This window comes from Musa acuminata, chromosome BXJ1-6 (genome assembly GCF_036884655.1).
Source record: "Musa acuminata AAA Group cultivar baxijiao chromosome BXJ1-6, Cavendish_Baxijiao_AAA, whole genome shotgun sequence".
Classification (NCBI taxonomy): Eukaryota; Viridiplantae; Streptophyta; class Magnoliopsida; order Zingiberales; family Musaceae; genus Musa; species Musa acuminata.
In genome coordinates, this window is record NC_088332.1 from 4,430,762 (window position 1) to 4,451,193 (window position 20,432).

At 38.2% G+C, this 20,432-nt stretch overlaps 3 protein-coding genes and 1 long non-coding RNA gene across 6 annotated transcripts; 1 reads left to right on the plus strand and 3 right to left on the minus strand.

Moving 5' to 3' along the window:
* Positions 1 to 197: 197 nt before the first annotated feature.
* On the minus strand, positions 198 to 6,328 carry LOC135675726 (protein EMBRYO DEFECTIVE 514-like). Of its 2 annotated transcripts, XM_065186176.1 has the most exons (3): positions 5,872 to 6,328; positions 1,517 to 1,603; positions 198 to 726 (listed from the first exon to the last, which is right to left on the minus strand). In XM_065186176.1, exons 1-2 carry the CDS (start codon positions 6,223 to 6,225, stop codon positions 1,532 to 1,534), a joined length of 426 nt encoding a protein of 141 aa, XP_065042248.1. In that variant the 5' UTR covers positions 6,226 to 6,328; the 3' UTR covers positions 198 to 726; positions 1,517 to 1,531. The 2 variants fall into 2 exon arrangements, with proteins under 2 accessions (XP_065042248.1, XP_065042247.1); XM_065186175.1 differs by having other exon boundaries at positions 669 to 1,603.
* A 667-nt stretch (positions 6,329 to 6,995) lies between these two features.
* On the minus strand, positions 6,996 to 8,000 carry LOC103988205 (sphinganine C4-monooxygenase 2). Its single transcript, XM_009406760.3, has 2 exons — positions 7,759 to 8,000; positions 6,996 to 7,679 (listed from the first exon to the last, which is right to left on the minus strand). Exons 1-2 carry the CDS (start codon positions 7,981 to 7,983, stop codon positions 7,128 to 7,130), a joined length of 777 nt encoding a protein of 258 aa, XP_009405035.2. The 5' UTR covers positions 7,984 to 8,000; the 3' UTR covers positions 6,996 to 7,127.
* A 6,719-nt stretch (positions 8,001 to 14,719) lies between these two features.
* Positions 14,720 to 20,112, plus strand: LOC135581418 (sulfate transporter 1.3-like). Of its 2 annotated transcripts, XM_065186178.1 has the most exons (15): positions 14,720 to 14,935; positions 16,222 to 16,617; positions 16,700 to 16,748; positions 16,836 to 17,043; positions 17,119 to 17,293; positions 17,374 to 17,439; positions 17,532 to 17,645; positions 17,740 to 17,856; positions 17,940 to 18,066; positions 18,160 to 18,446; positions 18,556 to 18,746; positions 19,088 to 19,173; positions 19,270 to 19,346; positions 19,450 to 19,594; positions 19,666 to 20,112. In XM_065186178.1, exons 2-14 carry the CDS (start codon positions 16,279 to 16,281, stop codon positions 19,591 to 19,593), a joined length of 1,980 nt encoding a protein of 659 aa, XP_065042250.1. In that variant the 5' UTR covers positions 14,720 to 14,935; positions 16,222 to 16,278; the 3' UTR covers position 19,594; positions 19,666 to 20,112. The 2 variants fall into 2 exon arrangements, with proteins under 2 accessions (XP_065042250.1, XP_065042249.1); XM_065186177.1 differs by having other exon boundaries at positions 14,721 to 14,935; positions 19,450 to 20,112.
* On the minus strand, positions 18,530 to 19,957 carry LOC135675728 (uncharacterized). Its single transcript, XR_010513980.1, has 2 exons — positions 19,823 to 19,957; positions 18,530 to 19,607 (listed from the first exon to the last, which is right to left on the minus strand). It is a non-coding gene; the product is annotated as an uncharacterized LOC135675728 (long non-coding RNA).
* Positions 20,113 to 20,432: the final 320 nt, after the last annotated feature.

Here is a 20,432-nt window from a genome sequence, read left to right on the forward strand (position 1 = left end):
GCTGTGCCGGGCTGTATTGCGACGTGCCCCCATTGTTATTTAGGGTTTGCCCAACGGGATTCACTTGTTCATATGGTGAGATTGTTTAGAACATGCTCACCTTCTGATATATGGTGGGATTCACTTGTTCATATGGTGAGATTGTTTCGGCCACTCAAGTCTCTGATATGCGGACTATGTCAGTCAAACTTACCAAGTAAGCAAGGGAATGTTTCTTCACTTTACAAATAGAAAACTACTAGTCTTTCAGATGTGGCTTAGATACAAAAAATATAAGAGCGACTGCATCGAGCATGCTCTGGCAATAGTCTTGTAGGTGATGTTTGTGAAGGATACACCTTCATTTTTTTTGAAGATTTGATTCTCAAAAAATCAATGTCCAGTTTGTTGTAGATCAAGGATCATTTCTTTCATATCCCATACAAAGAGCAATGAAAGTAAGCAAAGCAACGCAACAGACATTACACACCCACACCCACACCACCACCACCACCACCACCACCACCACCACCACCACCACCACCACCGGTGGACAAAATGGTCGCTCCGACGATCTTACGAGAGAAGCCACTGCCGGAGGTGCTAACCAAGATAGGCATAGGCATCATCATGAGCTACAGCCTGCCGCCCAACTAAGTCAGGTACCCCAGCGGCATCTGATATGTACATTCATTGGAGACTGCACATTAATCTGATACTGCTATAGCTCTCAAACACCACTAGATCCTGGAAGCAAAAGGAAGCAATCAGTAGCAGAAAGCCATGTAGAATCCTGTGAACTTAAAATGACATCCAGTTCCAGTCATGCACATGACCATGTGGACGGACACAAGGAGTTTAGCACTACCAACAAACATAGAGATCAGATTTAGAGACATTAAGGGTGTCTATCACCATCCAATTTCTAAAGGATAATGTCTTTTGTTTATAACCTGTTCAACATTGAGAAGATTCCAAATGGCTATAATTGCTCTTGATGATACAACATACAGCAATATCAAACAGAAAAGGTATCGACCATGTAAAGAGATTATGAAAATGTAACACAAACCAAAATTTCGGACATTGATATCAAAATTATGCATGACATGTCATAAATAAAATCCATACAAAATAGAAAGATGTTTTCTGTTCTGTTATATAGAACTTAACGCATGTGCGGTCCTTTTAGCAAAACTATATAGAACTCAACACATGCGCCATAAACGGTCCTTTTAGGGAAATTAGATCATATGATATTTTTTACTTCAAAGAAAAGAAGCAAAAAATATATGATTCATTTCCCAGAACTACCTCTCTTTCCATAGCCTCTACCACGGCTTCTGCCACCTCCCCTTGGATGGCTGCCTCTTTTGTGATAAAAAACCCTACCATTATCTGAAGTTGACTGGGCTTTCAAATGGTCAGGCATCGGGAGTATCATATCCACACATTTACAGAAGCTAAAATCATCACTAGTTCCATCAGCCCGAACAAGGAAGAAACATCGACTTTTAAATGTTGGGTGGTTCCGCACCTGGAATGCCTCAATTCATGCTCCAATCTTCTTAGCAGGTTCAGGATGCCCCTTCTTCAACAAGTCCAGCAGTACCATGTGCTCATACTGCAAAAGTATAAGCAGTGTTTTATATTGAGAACATCAAATTTGTTACGAATTTCTTTGGTGATAGTTACAAATAAACACTTTATTTAAGAGTATGATCCAATACTAAAAATAAACATGATAAACAACGGAAAATAACAATCTTATGCAACATATTAACAAGAAATCAGATCCATACAAGAAGGATTCGAAATCATTTTAAGAATAACATATAGTCTTAATCAAATAATATTTACTCGAAAAAGCAAATCAATCAATAAGCAATAGATATATAGGAAGAGAAAAACACTAACAATGAGACAATCCACAACGATATGAAAAAGGTTTGGAGGATGGTCTAAACACTAATGGCAAGTCAGCTGGTAAGGCCCAGTGATTTAAAAAGCGTTAGGCGCCAAGGTCCAAAAACGCCCAAGGCGCTAGGCGCTCGCCCGAGCGAAACGAGGCGCTAAAATATAAAAATATAAAATATAATTAATAAATATAAATATTTAAAATTTTAAATAAAAATATAATAATATATAATATAATTAATAAATATAATCACATTAACAGTATAAACCTGCTGACGGAGAAACGAGGAAGCAGCGGCGAGCGACGGCAGCGGGAAAGGGAAAGGGAGCGGAAGGCGCAAGCAGCGGGAGGCCTCGAGGGAGGCGTGAGCAGCGGGAGGGCTCGCAGGAGGCGCGGGCAGCGAGAGGGCTCGCGGGAGGCACGAGCAGCGGGAGGGCTCGCGGGAGGCGCGAGCAGCGGGATGGCTCGAGGGAGGCGCGAGCAGCGGGAAGGCTCGCGGGAGGGCTCGCAGGAGACGCGAGCAGCGAGAGGGCTCGCGGGAGGCGCGAGGCGAGCGACGAGATCGCGATCGGGATCGGGATCGAGAGCGGCAGCGGCAACAAGTTAGTGTTGGGTTAGGGTTGGGGTTATATCGGTTTAGTTGGTTCGATTGAACCAACTAACAACCGAACCAAGACCGAACCAGACCTAAAATTATGGTTCGGTCGCCTTGGTTTACCCAGGCGCTCGCCCGAAGCGCCCAGCGCCTGGGCTCGGGCGAGCGCCCAAGCGGCGCCTGTTTGAAGCGCGTCGCCTGGGACATTAGCGAGGCGCTCGGGCCTCGCCTCGCCTCGCCCGAGCGCCTTTTGCAATCACTGGTAAGGCCAAGAAACCAAATTCTTCAAAACTAATAAAAGATCCAACTTATCCAAGATGAGAAACTGATGTTACTGCAAGGTAAACAGTGCATACGATAGCTAAATATAATAACATATTTTATTCATGACATGCATGATTCCAATATTCATTCTCACAAATTTCTGTTTTTTCATAGCCGATTCACAATAGAGTCACTACTAGTTTCCATTTCATAGATACTGGCATGATTGCACAAAAGCACTGTAACCAAATAAGTTTACTAGATTTATCTTGCAATGTTGTGAACTTTTGTTTACTGGCATTCATAATTTTCATCATTTCTACAAACAGAGTCAAAAAAAATTTTGTTCCGACTCACAGTCAATAAATTGATCCGGATCAAACACTCTATACTTTACTTGAGTAACCACTTTTGACCCCTGATGGTTGGAGGACAACAACCAACAGTCGCTTAGTCAAGATCAATTTCATTTCATTCTCTGCAAGTTTTTAGTACCTCTTTTATGAACTTTGCTTCCACTAGTTATTAGTCTTGCTCCTGTCGCATTGTTCAATATTGGTTCCCAGGCCAAAAAATGACGCATTTTAGTTCAATTTATTCTCTGTAATGTTTTTGTTGCATCTTGTAAATTGCTTGTAGTGCCTGCCAAGAATGGCCAAATTGCCACAAGAATCTTAGTATCTGCTGCCAGATAGGTTTTCTTCCATCCTATGTACTGTCAGAACTTTACCTTTGCAATCATGTTGTCCCCTCCAGTCAACCTTATAGGCTAAGTTCACAAGGCTAGGATCAGGATGGGCAATAGGATTTGATGTCATGATCCTGGCAAAATGGACCAGACTGGGACTGGAATTTTCAACAATGACCAATAAATCAGCCAAGATCATACGAAACTCAATCAACATCAATAAAACTATTTGGAAATTTTCTGGGAACAGCAACAAGCTGGATTAAAGCTGGGATTGACTTGTATTAAACTAGAATCCAACCGAACAATCAATTTTGCATCAGAAATCAATTGGCTCAGCTGCAACAAATTCAAGATTATCTGATTCTGATAATGACAACTGAGTCTGGGCAATCCCTTAAAATATCAAGGGTTTAAAAGTCTGACTTGGTTGGTCCCTCCAGCGCTTATAATGTCAAAGTGATGATGACAACCAAGTCTTAACAATCCCTTAAATATCAAGGGTTTGAAAGTCTAACTTAGTTGGTCATTCCAGAAATTATAATGTGAAAGTAAACAAAATGTTAAAAATACCAACCCTTAGTTGTTACTGTATTTGATAACTCAAGACATGACACACCACATCCAATATTCTCAAGAATTTCAAATATTTATATGGAGTGACCAGATGATCCTTTTAGCCTGACCAGAATTCTCTCTTGAACATAAAAGCACATGCATAGAGCAAAATCATTTCATAATCCATTCCATCATGCTAATAGAGGTCATTTCCACTTCTTAGCTTGTAAAACTATAAAAAGGAATTGGGTTCTCCAAGGTCAACATGATCAGATGAACAATATCATGTTTTCAGTTGTTACATTCTCAAACATTTAATAGGGCCTCAAGGCACTGCCTTGAGAAGACCCAAATGTGATTACGAATAAACAAGCAAAAAACTTGAAAACCAAATGAACATACATGTCTTCCTACATACGACTATATAAAAATTCTACTTTTGTCTTCAGAAATTTATTATTCCTTGGTTTAATGGTGAACAATCAAGAAGCTACATAAGGATGCAGCTTCTGCTTCCTTTTCAGAACAAAACATATAAAGGAATTCATATAAAATATTACTTCCTTTTCTAAGGGTAATATACAACCATTGAGATCTATATGGATCTTTTGCCATCATTGAGATCTATAAAAAGGCATATATTTAGTTCAGTTCAGAGTACTTAAATCTTTATTTATAGTTTCTATTAAAATCTTTTTAGGTCTTCCTCTACCTCTTCTTGTACTACTAACATTAATCATTTCATTTCTTCTGACTACTACATCCGAAGGTCTCCGAAGCATATGTCCATACCATCTTAAAATATTTTCTATCATATTATCTTCTATCGAAGATATTTAATTATTCATAAATAATAAAAGTATTTCCTTTCCTATCTTTCCTAGTAGCTCCACACATCTATACGAATATTCTCATCTCCGCAACACAAAAATTTTGCAAATGTTGTTTCTTGACTACCCAACACTCAGATCCATAAAGCATCGTTGGTCTCACAACTGTCTTAAAATAAATTATCTTTTAATTTCAAAAATATCCGATGATCACACAAGACTCCTAACGTCCCTTGCCATTTGACCACCCTGTTTTTATTATATGAATAATATCTTTATCGATCTCTTCATCTTATTCAATAAATAATCTAAAATACCTAAAGCTTGTACTTAAAAGGGACTTTTTGTCCATCCAACTTAATTATATTTTCTTATCTATTCCTAGAATCACTAAAACTGCTTTTTATATATTCAGTTTTAGTCCTACTTAATCTAAAACCTTTAGTTTCTAAGGCTTATTTTCATAGCTCAGGTTTATAATTAATTTTACTTAGGTTCTCATCAACTAAGACAATATCATAATAAAATAATATACACTAGGGAGGTTTCTATCATGTAAATGACTAGTAATTTCATCCACTATCAATGTGAAAAGGTAAGAACTTAATGTGGATCATTGATGTAATCCTATGCTAATAGGAAACTCACTAGACATACTCCCTATAATTCTAACACTAGTAGTTACATTTTCTTAGGGTAATATAAGCTGAAAATTTTCTTTCCGAACAAAACAATATGGCAAATGCAATTAGCAACTTAGATCATTAGAAAGCTAGAAGTTGCAGACTCAAAGGTGTCATCAGCAGAGAACAATCTTTCATTGCATGTTGACTATGCTCACAAGCTGAGATTCAGAAACATTTTCTCAAGATTAAAAATCTGATCATCTAAGAATCCTTCTCCGACGCAATTAAGAAAAAAAGATTTAGACAAATTCAACTATATAAATTATCTCCCCATTGGTTTAATAACAAAAAAGACATCTTTTATTCTACCAACAAAAAGAAAGAAAATTTGTTATAAGAACATAAAGCCTCACCTTGTTGATATCCAGATCGGGCGACCAGGAACGGAGAAGTTTCAAGAAGTACTCAAACATCTCCACGGACGACTTAAATCCCTTCGGCCCGACATTCGCTGCCTCCGATTCCCTCCCGTCCCCACACCCGCTCACCTCCAGATCGCCTCCACCTTCCCTCTTTCCGTCAACTCCATCCGTCTTTTCTTCTTCCCAAGACCCCTCCACCTTCTGTCTCTTCAAACCACAGTCCTCCTCGTCGTCCTCTTCCCGTCCCCTTTTCTCAGTGCCGCTTCCGCTCTCGGACGGAACCTCCTCGGCCACAAGCCCGCCTCCCTCGGGGACCTGGGGCTTCTCTGCGTGCTCGTCCCCCATGATCGAAGAGAAGAGCTCCGCGATCGGCGGAGGCTCCAGCTCGTAGGTTCAATTGATCAAACACTAACCCTAACCGGGTTTCAGGGGGCGGCCGTCCGGCCGGCCGGTAATATAACATAACTTATGACTTGTCACGTGAGGAGGAGGTGATTATCTATTTATTATCCTTTTTTAAAGAAGAAAAATACTATTGTTAATTAATGAACTATAATTTCTATCAACAAAATAAAATGTAGTCAACAAATATTCCATCATGCAATTAGTAATATAATAAATTTTGTTTCATTTTAATAATATGCTATGAAGTGACTCTACTAAATAAGCTCAAGAATGTTGACTTAGTTTGATTGCTTTGCCAAGTATAATTGACTTAATTGTGGATAAATGTGAGACATCCAACCAACCATTGCCATGTCATGGATATTATTTGTCAATCATTCATGTGGTCACTCATCCAGTCAACCAAATACAGCATCAAAATCTGCCTCACAAGAAGGCAGTGAAAGGTTCCTTGACTTTTGGGTCAACTTTAGACCAAGTCAACTTCCTTGTCTCTTCCCCTTCATTAGGATGTTTGCCAAATAGTGATCCAATTAGCACATCCTGCGTTTGGTCAACTTGGCAAAGTCAACCATAGGAACATCAATTTGCATTAATGAGGTGTGCAGAAAAACTGCTCCAAGAGAATAGCTGTCTTCGTCGGTCTCAACCCTCCGCAATTACTTCCGAAGACTGCAATCCTAATAACGAGATACTGATACATTAAAAACTTAGGAAATTATGTCAGAAAATTCATCCGACCTTATGATTCAGCAAAGTTATTACAGAAGCTGCTTAATTTGGATGCTCATAAAGCTGAAGAGACTAAGCTTAGCGGTTCCACACATTCTCATGGCGATCGATCAAGACCGGCGGTTCAGTGGTCGAGCTTCAAGACCACCGCCAGCCCTCCTCTCCAGCTTGTAAGGCATGTGTGTTCCCAAGATCATGTCCCATGTGATGAAGAATGGCTGCGAGAAGTTGTACTTGTTGCCGTAGAGCTGATGATGGACATCATGATACGCGGTGTTGTTCCAGAAGAACAGGTGGAAGATGTTCCCGGGAAGCCACAGCCCGCAGTGGTCATCTATCCCTTTGATGGTGGCGAAGGAGAAGAAGAAGATGGAGGTTCTGGGCGACATGCCCGAGAGAATGAAGGCGAGGCCGCCGCCGAAGGTGTCCAAGAGAAGCCCTTCTACCGGGTGGTTGTATTGGCTGCCGAAGGAGTATGGGACGACGAGGCGGTGGTGCCATGAATGGACGTGGCGGTACAAGAACTTGTTCAGGTGCATGTATCGGTGCCAGAAGTATTGCCATGTATCGAGAACGAACATGGCGACGACGAACTGCCTCACCAGCGAGAGAAACGAGGCCGAATCGTTTGTGGCTGCTGCACTGTGATCATCACCTGTAATCTGTAAATGCACAAGATGAACTCATTGAGTGATGTTGATAGAAAGAGAGAAAGATCATGGAGGCACGTTGGTGTTCGACCTTAAACACGAGGAAGGCAACAGCAGCTTGAACCAGCTGCTGGAGAAGAACTCCCTTCACCACCTGGAGCTTGGAGACCAAGTTCTTGACGTCCTCATCTTTTCTCGAGTGCAACCGATAGTTGTCGAGGGAGCCAAGCATCAAGTATACGCCGGAGTAAACCCAGTAAACCAGAATGGGCACTACAATGGCTAAGATCTCATCGGAAGGCAGAGAATACTCCATTGCCACACAAAGCTCACGATCCCTTGGTGGTGGTGGTGGTGTCTTTGCTTCTGTAGTTTATATAGATCACGAAGAGCAAGTGTTTGCTCTCTCCATCTTCTTCTGAGAGAGTCCTCCATTAAAAGTCAGCTAAATACAGCCGACTACCTTGAAATTTAGACTTCCTATAGCGTAGAACCATTTGAAATGATCCATATATGGCTTGGCATTGATGCAATCTCGAAGGGTGCAAAGAGACTCCAACAAGTTGGACTTGGCTAATGACCTGAGTAGATTTGAGGTTAAGAAAAGGATTAATTGTGTGCAAGAGATTCATAATAATTAATCGCACGTAGTTGGCTAATAAACAAAGATTAGGGAACATGCAGAAGGTAGCAGCTGCATGCATGGCTGTAATATGAACCCAATATAGGAAGTGATCAAACTTATGCACTCCATTTTTGAACGTCAACATGCAGTAAACTGCAAGTGGGGCTTTTTCCACATGGTTGAAGAGTAGTATTTTGCTTAGGTAGTCTGGAAACAGCGTACCAAGTGGTCATAAATAGGGGCAATTTCCTTTGATGTTTCAGAAGTTCTTGAGAAGACTTTGATCCAATATTTCATGAGGAGCAAACAATTGTTGACTGTTTTCCATACACCTTAAATTAGGTATGTAAAATCACATTTTGAACAGCTTATTGATTTTATATCAAAAGTGAAATATATAGTCATTGGTCATGTATCCATACAATGTATCTATGTGTCATGTATCTATAAGAATAATATTCTTATAAATATATAAAATCATGTGACACCTCAGTTTGAGATTTAATATTAGTATTTTCGGTTAGTAATTCAAATGTATCAAGTTAATGAATCAGTTATCACATCGGATCAAATATCGATAATAAATGGTATGAGAGCGTATCGATCATTTGGCATAGTAAATTAAAGGTCATAAGGTCATTGATCACATATCCAAATAACCTCACAGCATTAACATTTCCATGTCAGTTGCTACATGTTCAAAGTTGAGCTAAACATGCTCAAATACTAAATCTTAGGATGTTGCAGTCCCAGAATGTGGATTTTGGTCAAGGTGATGAAGGCTTTTATAAGAGTTCATTCATCAGTAAGGGTGAATGTATCCCTTAGAATAAAGTGGATTTCACTGATCAGAAAACACTTGCTGAAGTTACTGGTGGCTTGGGCAGGATTAATTATTACTGCAGTTGTGGGTTATATTTTTGATCCATTTTGGCTCTTTTGTTTGATTTATATAATTTATGTGCAAGTTTTATACAATTTGTAGGACTTGTAGGTTTTCGGAATTCTGAATTTTCTATTATGCTGATCTATTTTTATTTCTGAATATGATGCAGCAATATAATTCACAAACATCTTATTTCTGTAACCAAAACCAGATCAAATTTTTTGAGAAAATTGTTCCATTGCTGGTGCATCAACACAGGAAAAAAAAATGGATATCAGTGTAAAAGACTTGGAAATATGATCAACTTAGTGATTTTTGGAGAATCATTTCATCCTTCATAGATATCATCATTGGTTTCACTTAGGAAGAAGGAAAGGAACTGTAGATTACAGTGGAATAGACTACAGAGGTGGTGGTTATTCTTGATAGGTTGTGATCTGTTGAGTCATTAGGTTCCACAAATGCAGAGCAGCAAAAGCAACAAATTGGCTTGTCACTACTTATGTAAGAACTTGCAGTATGTCATTTCACTGTGCTAATAATTGGACTTCCTCTGTTCAAAGAAATTTCAACACAGGTAACATGAAGTTGAGCCTCATCTCTTGTCACTAGCATGGAGGAGACAAGGAACATGGCATATCCCCCCACAAACCATATCCACATTATTATATGATGGTGGGGAATCTCACTATTTCTTCTACTTTGTGGATGGCTAATATGAGAACCTTAAATATAATCTTCTGAAACACTCATGAATGAATTTGATTTCTGACACTATGAGAACATACTAATACTCTTGAACTTGTCCATGAAGGTCCTCCTTACCAGTGAAGATGTAAAGCTGTTGATCCTGATCTCTATCCACTCTGTTTCCCATTTCTAGATAAGTGAGAGCACTTAATCCAATCCTAGGCTTACAAGACCTTATCCAAACAGTACATAACATTAGATAGCTTTAGCCACAGAAACTTGCAGATAAAGACTTGAATGTCTGCCATAACTTCCACCTCCTGTAGAGACATGAATCTTATCTTCATATACACAAAGGTATAGATTGCCCCACAAGATAAAATCTGAGTCTAGATCACATCAAAGGAAGTAAAGAACCAAAAGATGGTGTGGGTGTCACTACATTTCTGGTGCAACAATACTATCATCATTATCTGTTACAAAGGTAGATAATACTTTTTCCTTTTTTTTTTGTGGGTCATTGTGACATAATAGATGGAAGGTCAAAAGGGCACTTGCAATTGCAGCAGTTGCTTCACCCACTTTGCATGACCCACCAAAGGAAAACCTTAAAAAAATTGACAGAGGACTGCTATAAATACCACATCTTGTGACCCAATCACACTGCACAAAGCTATAATTCAGAGTCTTCCACAGGAGCCTCATAAACCTCTTGCTCTCGGATATCATGTTGTCCATTGGAGCCAGCTATGCCCAGCTCCATGTCCAACAAGAGCACTACAAGCAGAAGATCAAGAGAAAGGAAGGGCAGCAGAAGCCCAAGGGACAGAAGAAGGGAACTGAAGGAAGAGTCCACCCTGATGGCTCATCACCAAGACAAGCCAAGGCTGATCTCAACAAGTGTAACCCATGAAAGAGAGGAAAGATAAAGAGAGTCATGTTTGATGCACTTACTATGTGTAGGTGTTGGTTGTAGAACTGCTGTTGTTTGCAAATTAGTTGCTGGTTTAACAGGACTTATTATTTTGGCTTATCCTTCTTCAATTATTTTCCCCTTGTTTATTAGATTTGGTGAATGTTTGGAAGAAGTTAGAAGCAGCCTCTTTGCAAGCAAAAGCTTGGGGAATATTAAGTCCAAATTGTATGAATGTTTGAAATGGATTAAGATGGATCAAATCTTTTAGTGACCATAAATTATTATTATTATTTTTCTTCATTGCACTTGAGCCTAATATAGTAGCTAAATCCAACATTTAGTTTTCTTTATAATATCCACTAATTCCTCTAACCTTATAGCATCTGTGTCATTATAGATGGGATCATATTATTAGTGAGATAAATATATAGTCCATATGTTATTGCATATATTACTAGATTTAGTTAAACTTATCACTATTATTTGTTCTCAAGTTATGCTTATTCAGTCTTAAAAACTATTAATATATGGGAATTAATACATTAGATATCTTTTCTTTTACTTCTTTGTTGCTTTTTAAAGTTGAGAAAAGAAAGAGCCCCTTCATCTTCACACCCATGTCCTCTAGTGCTTAAATGGCAGTGGTGATTGGTACTATCTCCCCCTTCATTTTGTTTCTTTCTTCTGTCAATCATGCATTGTCATCAAGAAATACTGATCTTTTGCTACCCATCTGTGTTTAAACGTTTCATGCCTGTCAATGGTTGTCAACAGTTGCATGCACTTGGGAGAAATGACTGGGTTTTGTCTGTGAGGGCTATGAGCTCAAGGTCAAGAAACACTTTTCTTCAATGAAAGGTGTTGCCTTCTTTCATCTTTGCATCCACTGCAAGTCCAATTATACCTCACTTGTGTTCATCCTTCAAATTCCTCACTTGGGCCATTCTTGTTGGTAGATGGTTGTGGCCTCTGTCACTTGCTATGTTGAGCCAGACAATGTCTTTAAAGAATGTCCAGCCCTCAGGAAAGATGTGTGGTGATAAATGATCGATGTAATCATGATGAATTGAGGAAGTTGATCTTGCACAATAGGGATTGTCATGAATGTGCCCAAGAGAATCCTCATCTGATGCTCAAATCAGAGTTTACTTTGAGGTAAAGAAAAGACTACATGAAAAATACAATAAAAATTCAGAGAAACAAATGATATTTCTACCTTAGAATGAGTCTTCTTTTATAGAATCAAAGCTTGCTAGGTTGTTGTGGAAGATTCTCTGTATCGATCCATTGATAGAATAATTTCTTGTCTTGATTTAGACATAACATAACAAATAACCTGATTGGACTATGATATAATGACAGAATCTGTGTTGAATGACTATAACCATATGATCCACATATCACTCTATGATTGGTGTGAATTATGATGTCTGTTTTTAGCAAAGAAACATGGTAGAGAAAAATTAGGAGGATTCTTTCTTCGACCACATCTGATCTCTTAGCTCCACACTGTTCACACAATATTGCACATGTAAATATAGTTCCCTGTGTTAGATTGACCTTTCACCTTTCATTGAATGAGTTGTAGCCTTAGTTGAAAGGAGGAATGGGTTTGGGGCTAGTCTACTTCAGTGTGCCAGATAGGAATGAATTGTAGCTCTGTACCACTTTGAGGAGGCCATTCTGAAAGCTTCCTTCATTGCTATTACCTGTGACTAAGAAAGCAGTTTGAGTGAAGTAATCATATAAAAGAGCTTTCCATTTATTTTTCCCTTGGTCAGATTCCTGTTGATAGAAATTGTCATGCTCAGTGCAGGAAATTGCTGAAGATATTGTAGGCCTCTGAACAATACAAACATAAGGATACCAGGATGGGTGCATGCAAATTTATGAATCATGCAGGAATGATTTATACAATTCAAAATCTAACTTGAGAGACGATCCGATACCCCAGCGATACCTAGCTTTTTTTTTTTTCTTTTCCATTTTTTTTTTTTTCTTGTAGTGCATCACATTCGGAAAACTGCTGAGGCGTAGAACTTTTCAGTAAAGCTTCTCATAATTTCTTTACAATCATAAGATGCAGTTCTGCATAGCTAATTTCTATCGCATTTCTCTTTTTATTTTCTTTTATTCTCTCAATAATGACATAACTATTCCTTAACTAGTTGGCTGTACATCAATCCATCATTTTCTCCATGTGTTTTGATTAGTTTGATTAGGCAATAACTCTATGCATTTTTCTTTGTTATTTCTTTCTTATTGCCCTTGTATGATTATTCCTATTTTTTTTATTTTTTTTTTTGTAAATCATTCCAAATTTGAAGGGGAAAAAAATTCACATGTAACACTTACATGACATGAGGAGTCCAAAGTTATGACTCTTTAATGAAGTATAGCCTTTTGTATTTGGACCTGCTTGATGCCCTTTAAATGAGCACAACTGTTTGAAGACATTTAAGTTTAATGAAGTTTAGCCTTACATGAAGATATTGAGAGGACAAAATTAATCAGAAAAAAATATTTAGGACCACCATCTGCAGATGTCTTAATCCTGTGGTGGAAGATAAGCCCAGTAAACCTGATCATGTCACACCAAGATATGTCTACAACAAAGCCAAAGATTTACTATAAAGATAAAAAAAACCAAAGTTTGAATATTCTTAAGACCTATGACATTTACAATTTACATGATACTTTTTGCATATATGATGTATTTGTACTAATTTCCAAGCATGCCATTGTTGAGAAATATACTTTTTAATCCTTATAATAGATATTATTAAAGTAGAATAATAATTATACAAAATAATGAAGGATAATGAGTCATTGATCATCTTTTAATGGGATCCTCATAAAAGTTAAATTATGATTGTTACAATAATCAAGGCTTTAAATTTCGATTTGATGTTGATTGTAGTTTTCGATGAAGTTGGCATGAAACTGTTATATCAAAGTGTATGTTGATACATCATTAACTAAAATAATAAAAATAATATCTCTGGATATTGAACTATATATTCTAGTATCACTGCTTGATTGAACTGGTAAATACCAGTTGATATATATTAGTCCAATAAATATGATATTTATTTAGAGAGATTCCATGGTTCAATCACTGCTAATTATGAGCAATCTGAATTGGATGTCTGAGCAGGTGAAGTGTTGCATCCACTTTCATTGGTCTAACATTGAAGCCCTGAGGGTTTGGTTGAAAGGCATTGCTGACTTTGCAAGGTCATCCCTGAAAGCAACTACTAGTATGACAGACAGCCCCATTTATTGCCCAAGTTCTTCAAAGTCTCTTGTTTCACATAGAGCCATTTGTTCAGTCTATTGATGTTATTGTTTCATTAGTTGAAAAGTCTACAAGCTGTGCCAAAACCTTCTTAGTGATGAAGTCTAGTGGGCAGTTTCTTTGAAGTTTCAGCCATAAGTGTTATAGTCAAAAGTTTTTGTTCTTTTTGCCTATCAATCTGACTTTATGGACATAGATTGACAATAGGTTGCTCACATGATCATATGAGCAAATTGGCATCCTTGAATTGATATCCTTCAAATCCAAAAGAGGACCATTTCATAATAAAATGTGCCCTCTCTGCACAGGAATTATGATCAGTGAAAGTCAACATCAAAGAAACAAAAGTATTTAATTGCACTGATGAAGCTGCACCCTTCTATGTATGGAAGGCATCTTCTCAAGCTGCGCAAATCAGTAAACTCCAAACAATAAACAAGCAAGAAGATTGCTGTTGGATCCTGTTCAGATCCATCATTGAGGCCTGCTGTCAAAATGCAATGAACGTGGACAGGTTTGGACTCTTCTTCCTCTTTCTAAGTTCTGTGTGATGTTCCTGATCACTCATTGCCACTAGTTGAGGAGGTATAAGATGGTAGGCTGGTAGCAACCAATAAGAGAGGGAAAAAGAAACAACTGGGTTGACTCAGTTAGGGTCTTCGAACCCTTTACATACATCTTAGATATGATGATTATTGTAGGGGTGTATCCTCTCCTCACTCTTTATGGGAATCTTGGAGATACTGGAGGATCTGAGGATGAAACCAAGGAAGAAAAGAGGAGAAAAAAGCAACATTGGGTGGTGGAGAGAAGTTGTTTAGGGGGCCTTCAGCAGTGGCTCCTGTTTGGAAAGGTGTTTTCTTTTTGTCATTCAATCTTCTATTTGGTTTCTTTCTTGTGTTCCCATTTATTTACTTTTTTCATAGCATATGTGAATGCTAAAAGGTCCACTTCCAAGATGAAAGGGAATCAAGGGAGCTTTGGCTTGTGGATTCTTTTAGTGGTTTCTGATACTTGGTCTCTGAAGTAGCATTTGTATGCTGTTCTGACCTAAAACAGGCTTGTACTTCTTCTGGTGCATGATTTGTGTTCTGCTCTAGTTGAAGTTCATTCTGGACTTATTCCATGGTGGTGGTTTCTTCTGTTCCTTGTGCATCATTCCTTGATCCCTGTTAAATGGGTTACAGAGTATATCTATTGAAGCTTTTAATGCAACTATGCTGTAATTTTTTTTTCTAACCAATGACATGATCCATTGACTGAAAATGTTTTGAAGCATTGAGATGCATAATTCAAACACCTCCTCAGCCTTCCTTGTCCTTTTGTACTACATCCGACTTCTGAAAGTGACACAATTCTAGTTTGTTCTCCCAATATTTGCCCACATTATTAGATTTATTTAGTGGACTTCTTTCTGAAGATATCATATGAACCTTCAGAAGTGCCTGGCAAAGAAATTTTTGAAGACCCCTCTGCAGATCTCTTATATATTGTTATAACATGAATCATGTTTCAATCATGATAACCCTAAAGAAGTATAATGCCACCCAATATCTTGATCTATATGTATGTATGATGTAGATTAACTGACTTGGATGAGTAGTTTGACCAGGACTAGTATTGGATGCTTTCAAGGAGGAATTAACTGTTCATGAGAAAATAATCTCTTACTAATGTTATTTCACTATCTTGAATGTGGTTTATACTTTATACCAGGATATCTTGCTCAGTCCTATATATGGACAATTGGACATCAACTAGTTCTCATGAGAATTAAGTCCTTGGTCTTTTGCCAATTGTAGATGCTGTGTTAGCTTCTTTGATCCCAGTCTCTGATCTGTTTATATTTATTATGTTCATGCTGATGTATACTATCTTCCAGAGGGAAAGAAAAAGTTAGGAATAAATGTTTTAAGTTACATTTTTGTATCTTTCTTCTAGGTCTGGTCATTGGCACATATTTGTCTTCATGTCTTTTGCTAGTTGAACATGTTGGATTGATACATTTTGGCTTGTTTGCTTGGACAGCAACTGATAAAAGTGATTCAACCTGTAGTGTCTGTCTTGATTCTTTCTGTGCTAACTGCTGAAATTTCAACAACTACTACGTTGATTTCTAAGAAGTCCTTGTGTTTGCAGGCTAAAAGTTGCTGCCCCCCAAATCCAGCAATCCTGCTTCTTTAGTTAAACAAGCCAATGATGGCGCACTCTGTCTCTGATGAAGTTGAGAGCAAGGATATTGAGATGGCCAATCATTCTTCCTCCCACAGGCAGACCGAAAATCACAAATCTGTGCACAAGGTGGGACTGCCACCTCGGAGGAACTTCATCGGAGAATTCTCTGAAACGTTAAAGGAAACATTCTTCTCAGATGATCCTCTACGGCCTTACAAGGACCAGCCTAGATCAAGACAGCTGGTGCTGGGCCTTCGGTTCTTGTTTCCAGTCCTTGAGTGGGGAAGAAGCTACAATCTTAGTAAGTTCAAAGGAGATGTTATTGCTGGATTGACAATTGCTAGTCTTTGTATCCCTCAGGTATTCATCCCTAATAGCACGATTAAATGAATTCGTTCCTATGTTAGACTAAATTACTGAAACCTGATATTTTCTAAACCAGGACATAGGATATGCTAAGCTTGCCAACATGGATGCAAAATATGGGCTATGTGAGTTCAGTTATACTGCTTTGGATAATCAGAATTAAAGTTTTATGTTCTTTGTTATGAGCAATTGTTGCTTTTTCTCTTTTGCAGATTCCAGTTTTGTTCCACCACTAATTTATGCAGTGATGGGTAGCTCAAGGGACATTGCTATTGGACCAGTTGCAGTTGTGTCTCTCTTGCTTGGAACCCTTCTTCAGAATGAAGTAGATCCTGAGAAAAATAAGGAGGATTACCGGCGGCTTGCATTCACAGCAACTTTCTTCGCCGGTGTCACTCAAGCAGCACTCGGATTTCTGAGGTAAATGCTCCTTATAGTTATTGTAATTGGTGTTTTAGATATGGAAATGTAACTTTATATTATCTGATATCACAGATTAGGCTTTCTCATCGAATTCCTCTCTCATGCTGCAATTGTTGGGTTTATGGGTGGGGCTGCCATTACAATTGCTCTCCAGCAGCTAAAAGGATTTCTTGGAATCAAGAAGTTTACCAAGAACACAGATATCATTTCAGTTATGAAATCTGTTTGGGGTTCAGTCCATCATGGGGTAAAGCTACTAACTCAGTTTATTATGTCTTAGGATGGGGCTTCTTTGCTGAATCTTACTCGATTTTGTTAATTTTGCAGTGGAACTGGGAGACGATATTGATAGGGACAATGTTTTTGGCATTTCTTCTTTCTGCAAAGTACATTGTATGTGCTTAATTCTCATTTGAAGAAGCTTTCAAGAACAAGACTTGTATATTTAATTTACCTCTTCCAGTGATACTGTTCAAATTCTACAGGGAAAGAAAAATAGGAAATTTTTCTGGGTTCCTGCAATTGCGCCACTTATATCAGTTATCCTATCCACATTTTTCGTGTACGTCACCCGGGCTGATAAGCATGGTGTCCAGATTGTAAGTTCTCAGCTATCAGTTATCTGTTTGAATTAAAACTAAACTTTCATTAAATTTGATGACCAAAACTGGTTCTGTTATTGATCTATGAAAGGTGAAAAAGATAGATAGGGGACTCAACCCATCATCTGTTAGTCAGATTCACTTCAGTGGTTCTTATGCCGCAAAAGGATTCAGAATTGGAGTGGTTGCTGGATTGATAGCTCTGACAGTACTTAACCTCTAAACTCAAGTCCATCTTTCTCGAAGAAATCTATTTTTGAACTACTTGTAACAAATAGGGTAAATCTGTAGGAAGCAATAGCAATTGGAAGAACATTTGCTTCCATGAAGGAATATCAATTGGATGGAAACAAGGAAATGGTTGCTATAGGAACCATGAACATAGTTGGTTCAATGACATCTTGCTATGTAGCAACAGGTAAACATATAAGATCAATGCTTGAAGGAGTTATTTCTGAATTAGAGAATCACCATGAACATTAAATACTCGAAAACATGTATTTGGTTGCAGGTTCCTTTTCACGTTCGGCTGTCAATTTCATGGCTGGCTGTCAAACATCTGTGTCCAATATTGTCATGTCCATGGTAGTGATGCTTACCTTGCTAGTGATCACACCCCTCTTCAAGTACACCCCGAACGCGATACTCTCCTCAATCATTATTTCAGCTGTGATCAGTCTTATCGATTATGAAGCAGCATTTCTTATCTGGAAGGTTGACAAGCTCGACTTTATTGCATGTATGGGAGCCTTTTTTGGTGTAGTTTTTGTAGATGTTGAAATTGGCCTCTTGATTGCTGTAAGAACCTCGATTGCTTGTTTCCCCCTTTTCGAACTGCTGAAAGGTTCCTTTTTGTGTTTGCTGTTATCAATTGCCATGGATTTCTTTTTCTCTCCTGCACAAATAGGTTTCTATATCGCTTGCGAAGGTCCTTCTGCAAGTAACAAGGCCAAGAACAGCTTTACTCGGGAATCTTCCTTCGACAATGGTATACCGAAACATCGTACAATACCCAGAGGCAACCAAGGTTCCGGGAGTTTTGATAGTGAGAGTTGACTCTGCTATCTACTTCACAAACTCTAACTATGTCAAGGAGAGGTAAATCTTTATAACTCAGATGTTACTAATTATAGTTGCTAATTCAGATTGGTAGCACATCTTTAAGCTAGAATAGCATGAAGAACCCACAGATCTCAGTTGGACATAGTTTAACTGTACATTAGAACCCAACAGCAAAGTGAATAAATGTCAGGACTTTTACTAAACTCACTAGAAGTCATTCTAATGAGTTCAGTACATAAATCTGAGGAACACATTGACTGAACTCAGGAACATCACCAGGCCAATTTTCTTTGATTCTTAAAATTTGTGTGTTTACTTTTTACTTTAAAACTGGATTACTAGAATCTATCATTGCAATGGTTGTTCACCTATTGCAGGATCCTGAGATGGTTAAGAGATGAAGAAGAGCAACTGAGAGCAAAAAATCTACCCCAAATAAATTTCTTGATAGTCGAAATGTCGCGTGAGGAGCCCCTTACATTTATTTCTCATTCTTATTGTACAATCTTGATCTGATATTTACAACATTGATCTTTTCGCTGCCTGATTGTATGTGCAGCTGTGACAGACATCGACACAAGTGGCATCCATGCCTTTGAAGAACTGTATAGGAGCCTCCAAAAACATGAAATCCAGGTTAGTACCTTATACAACAGCCGAAATAGCATTGATAACACTGTTGTTTCAAAAGAAAATGGAAGATCAGTGAAGTTTACAAGTATTTACATCTATTCTTCAGCTTGTTCTTGCAAATCCCGGCCCAGTGGTGATTCAGAAGCTCCATTTAGCCAAGTTCACAGAGCTCATAGGCCATGACAAGATATTCCTCTCGGTTGGAGAAGCTGTGATGACTTGTACTTCAAAGGCAAGGGAAGATTCATAAGGTAGACATGTCACCTACAATTAGCACATATCATGTGAGTTTTCATGGAGAGGGTGTCACTTAGTGTTTCAGGTTCTGGAACACAGAACAGAGAGAAGGATTTATGTGTAAAGGTTCATTCTCGGATGAACTGAAGAGGTAACTACAAGAGCTTATGTTTCATCTAAAATAAAAGGAGCAGTAACCAGAAAGAGCTTATACAAAGGAGTTGCCGCTGATTGTGTACTACCTCATTTTTTTGAATCTGATGAAATGAACCTGAAGCTGTCTTCAGTCTCCCTCAAGAAATGTTGGATGAATAAGAATGAGAATGATAGCTGTAGCATTATGAAAGCATTATACCATAGATAAGAGGTGAATGAAGTGGAGTCAGGGAGCAGGTGAATGTTGTGGATAGCTTGAATTATTGAGGTGGGGTTGAGGACTTGTTCATGTTGTCCACTGCAAATTTTATATGCTGATGAATTAAATTACTGGGTTGCAGTGACATGCATTGAATCTATAAAATTGTTTTCACTCTGGAGGTGGATGTTGCTGTCGATCAGACATTATAAGCCCTTTAATAGTGTATAAATAATTCTTCTTTCCTCTTGGCTGACAACAGATAAGTAATATGAGTAAAGTGAAATGCATCAGTGGAAACCTTTGACTTGCTACCAATGTTTTGTGCAACAGATCTCACAAACTTGCATGAATAGACTAATATCAGTCACTTGTTTTGCCATTTGTTAGTGCTATTCACTGTGTCACCATATGAATGGATAGAATTTATTTTTCTTGATGTGCTGATAACAGTTTTCATTTGTAAATTAGCTTTATGTGGCACAAAACAGAAATGG

Bases quoted from the DNA above. Each gene is read 5' to 3' on its own strand.
- LOC135675726 (XM_065186176.1), bottom strand. From the start codon at position 6,225: ATGGGGGACGAGCACGCAGAGAAGCCCCAGGTCCCCGAGGGAGGCGGG. The intron at 1,604-5,871 runs GTGAGGCTTTAT...ATACTTTTGCAG, and splicing joins CCGATCTGGATATCAACAAG to TATGAGCACATGGTACTGCT.
- LOC135581418 (XM_065186178.1), top strand. From the start codon at position 16,279: ATGATGGCGCACTCTGTCTCTGATGAAGTTGAGAGCAAGGATATTGAG. The intron at 18,747-19,087 runs GTAAATCTTTAT...CACCTATTGCAG, and splicing joins TCTAACTATGTCAAGGAGAG to GATCCTGAGATGGTTAAGAG. The intron at 19,174-19,269 runs GTGAGGAGCCCC...TTGTATGTGCAG, and splicing joins CTTGATAGTCGAAATGTCGC to CTGTGACAGACATCGACACA.
- LOC103988205 (XM_009406760.3), bottom strand. From the start codon at position 7,983: ATGGAGTATTCTCTGCCTTCCGATGAGATCTTAGCCATTGTAGTGCCC. The intron at 7,680-7,758 runs GTCGAACACCAA...GTGCATTTACAG, and splicing joins TTGCCTTCCTCGTGTTTAAG to ATTACAGGTGATGATCACAG.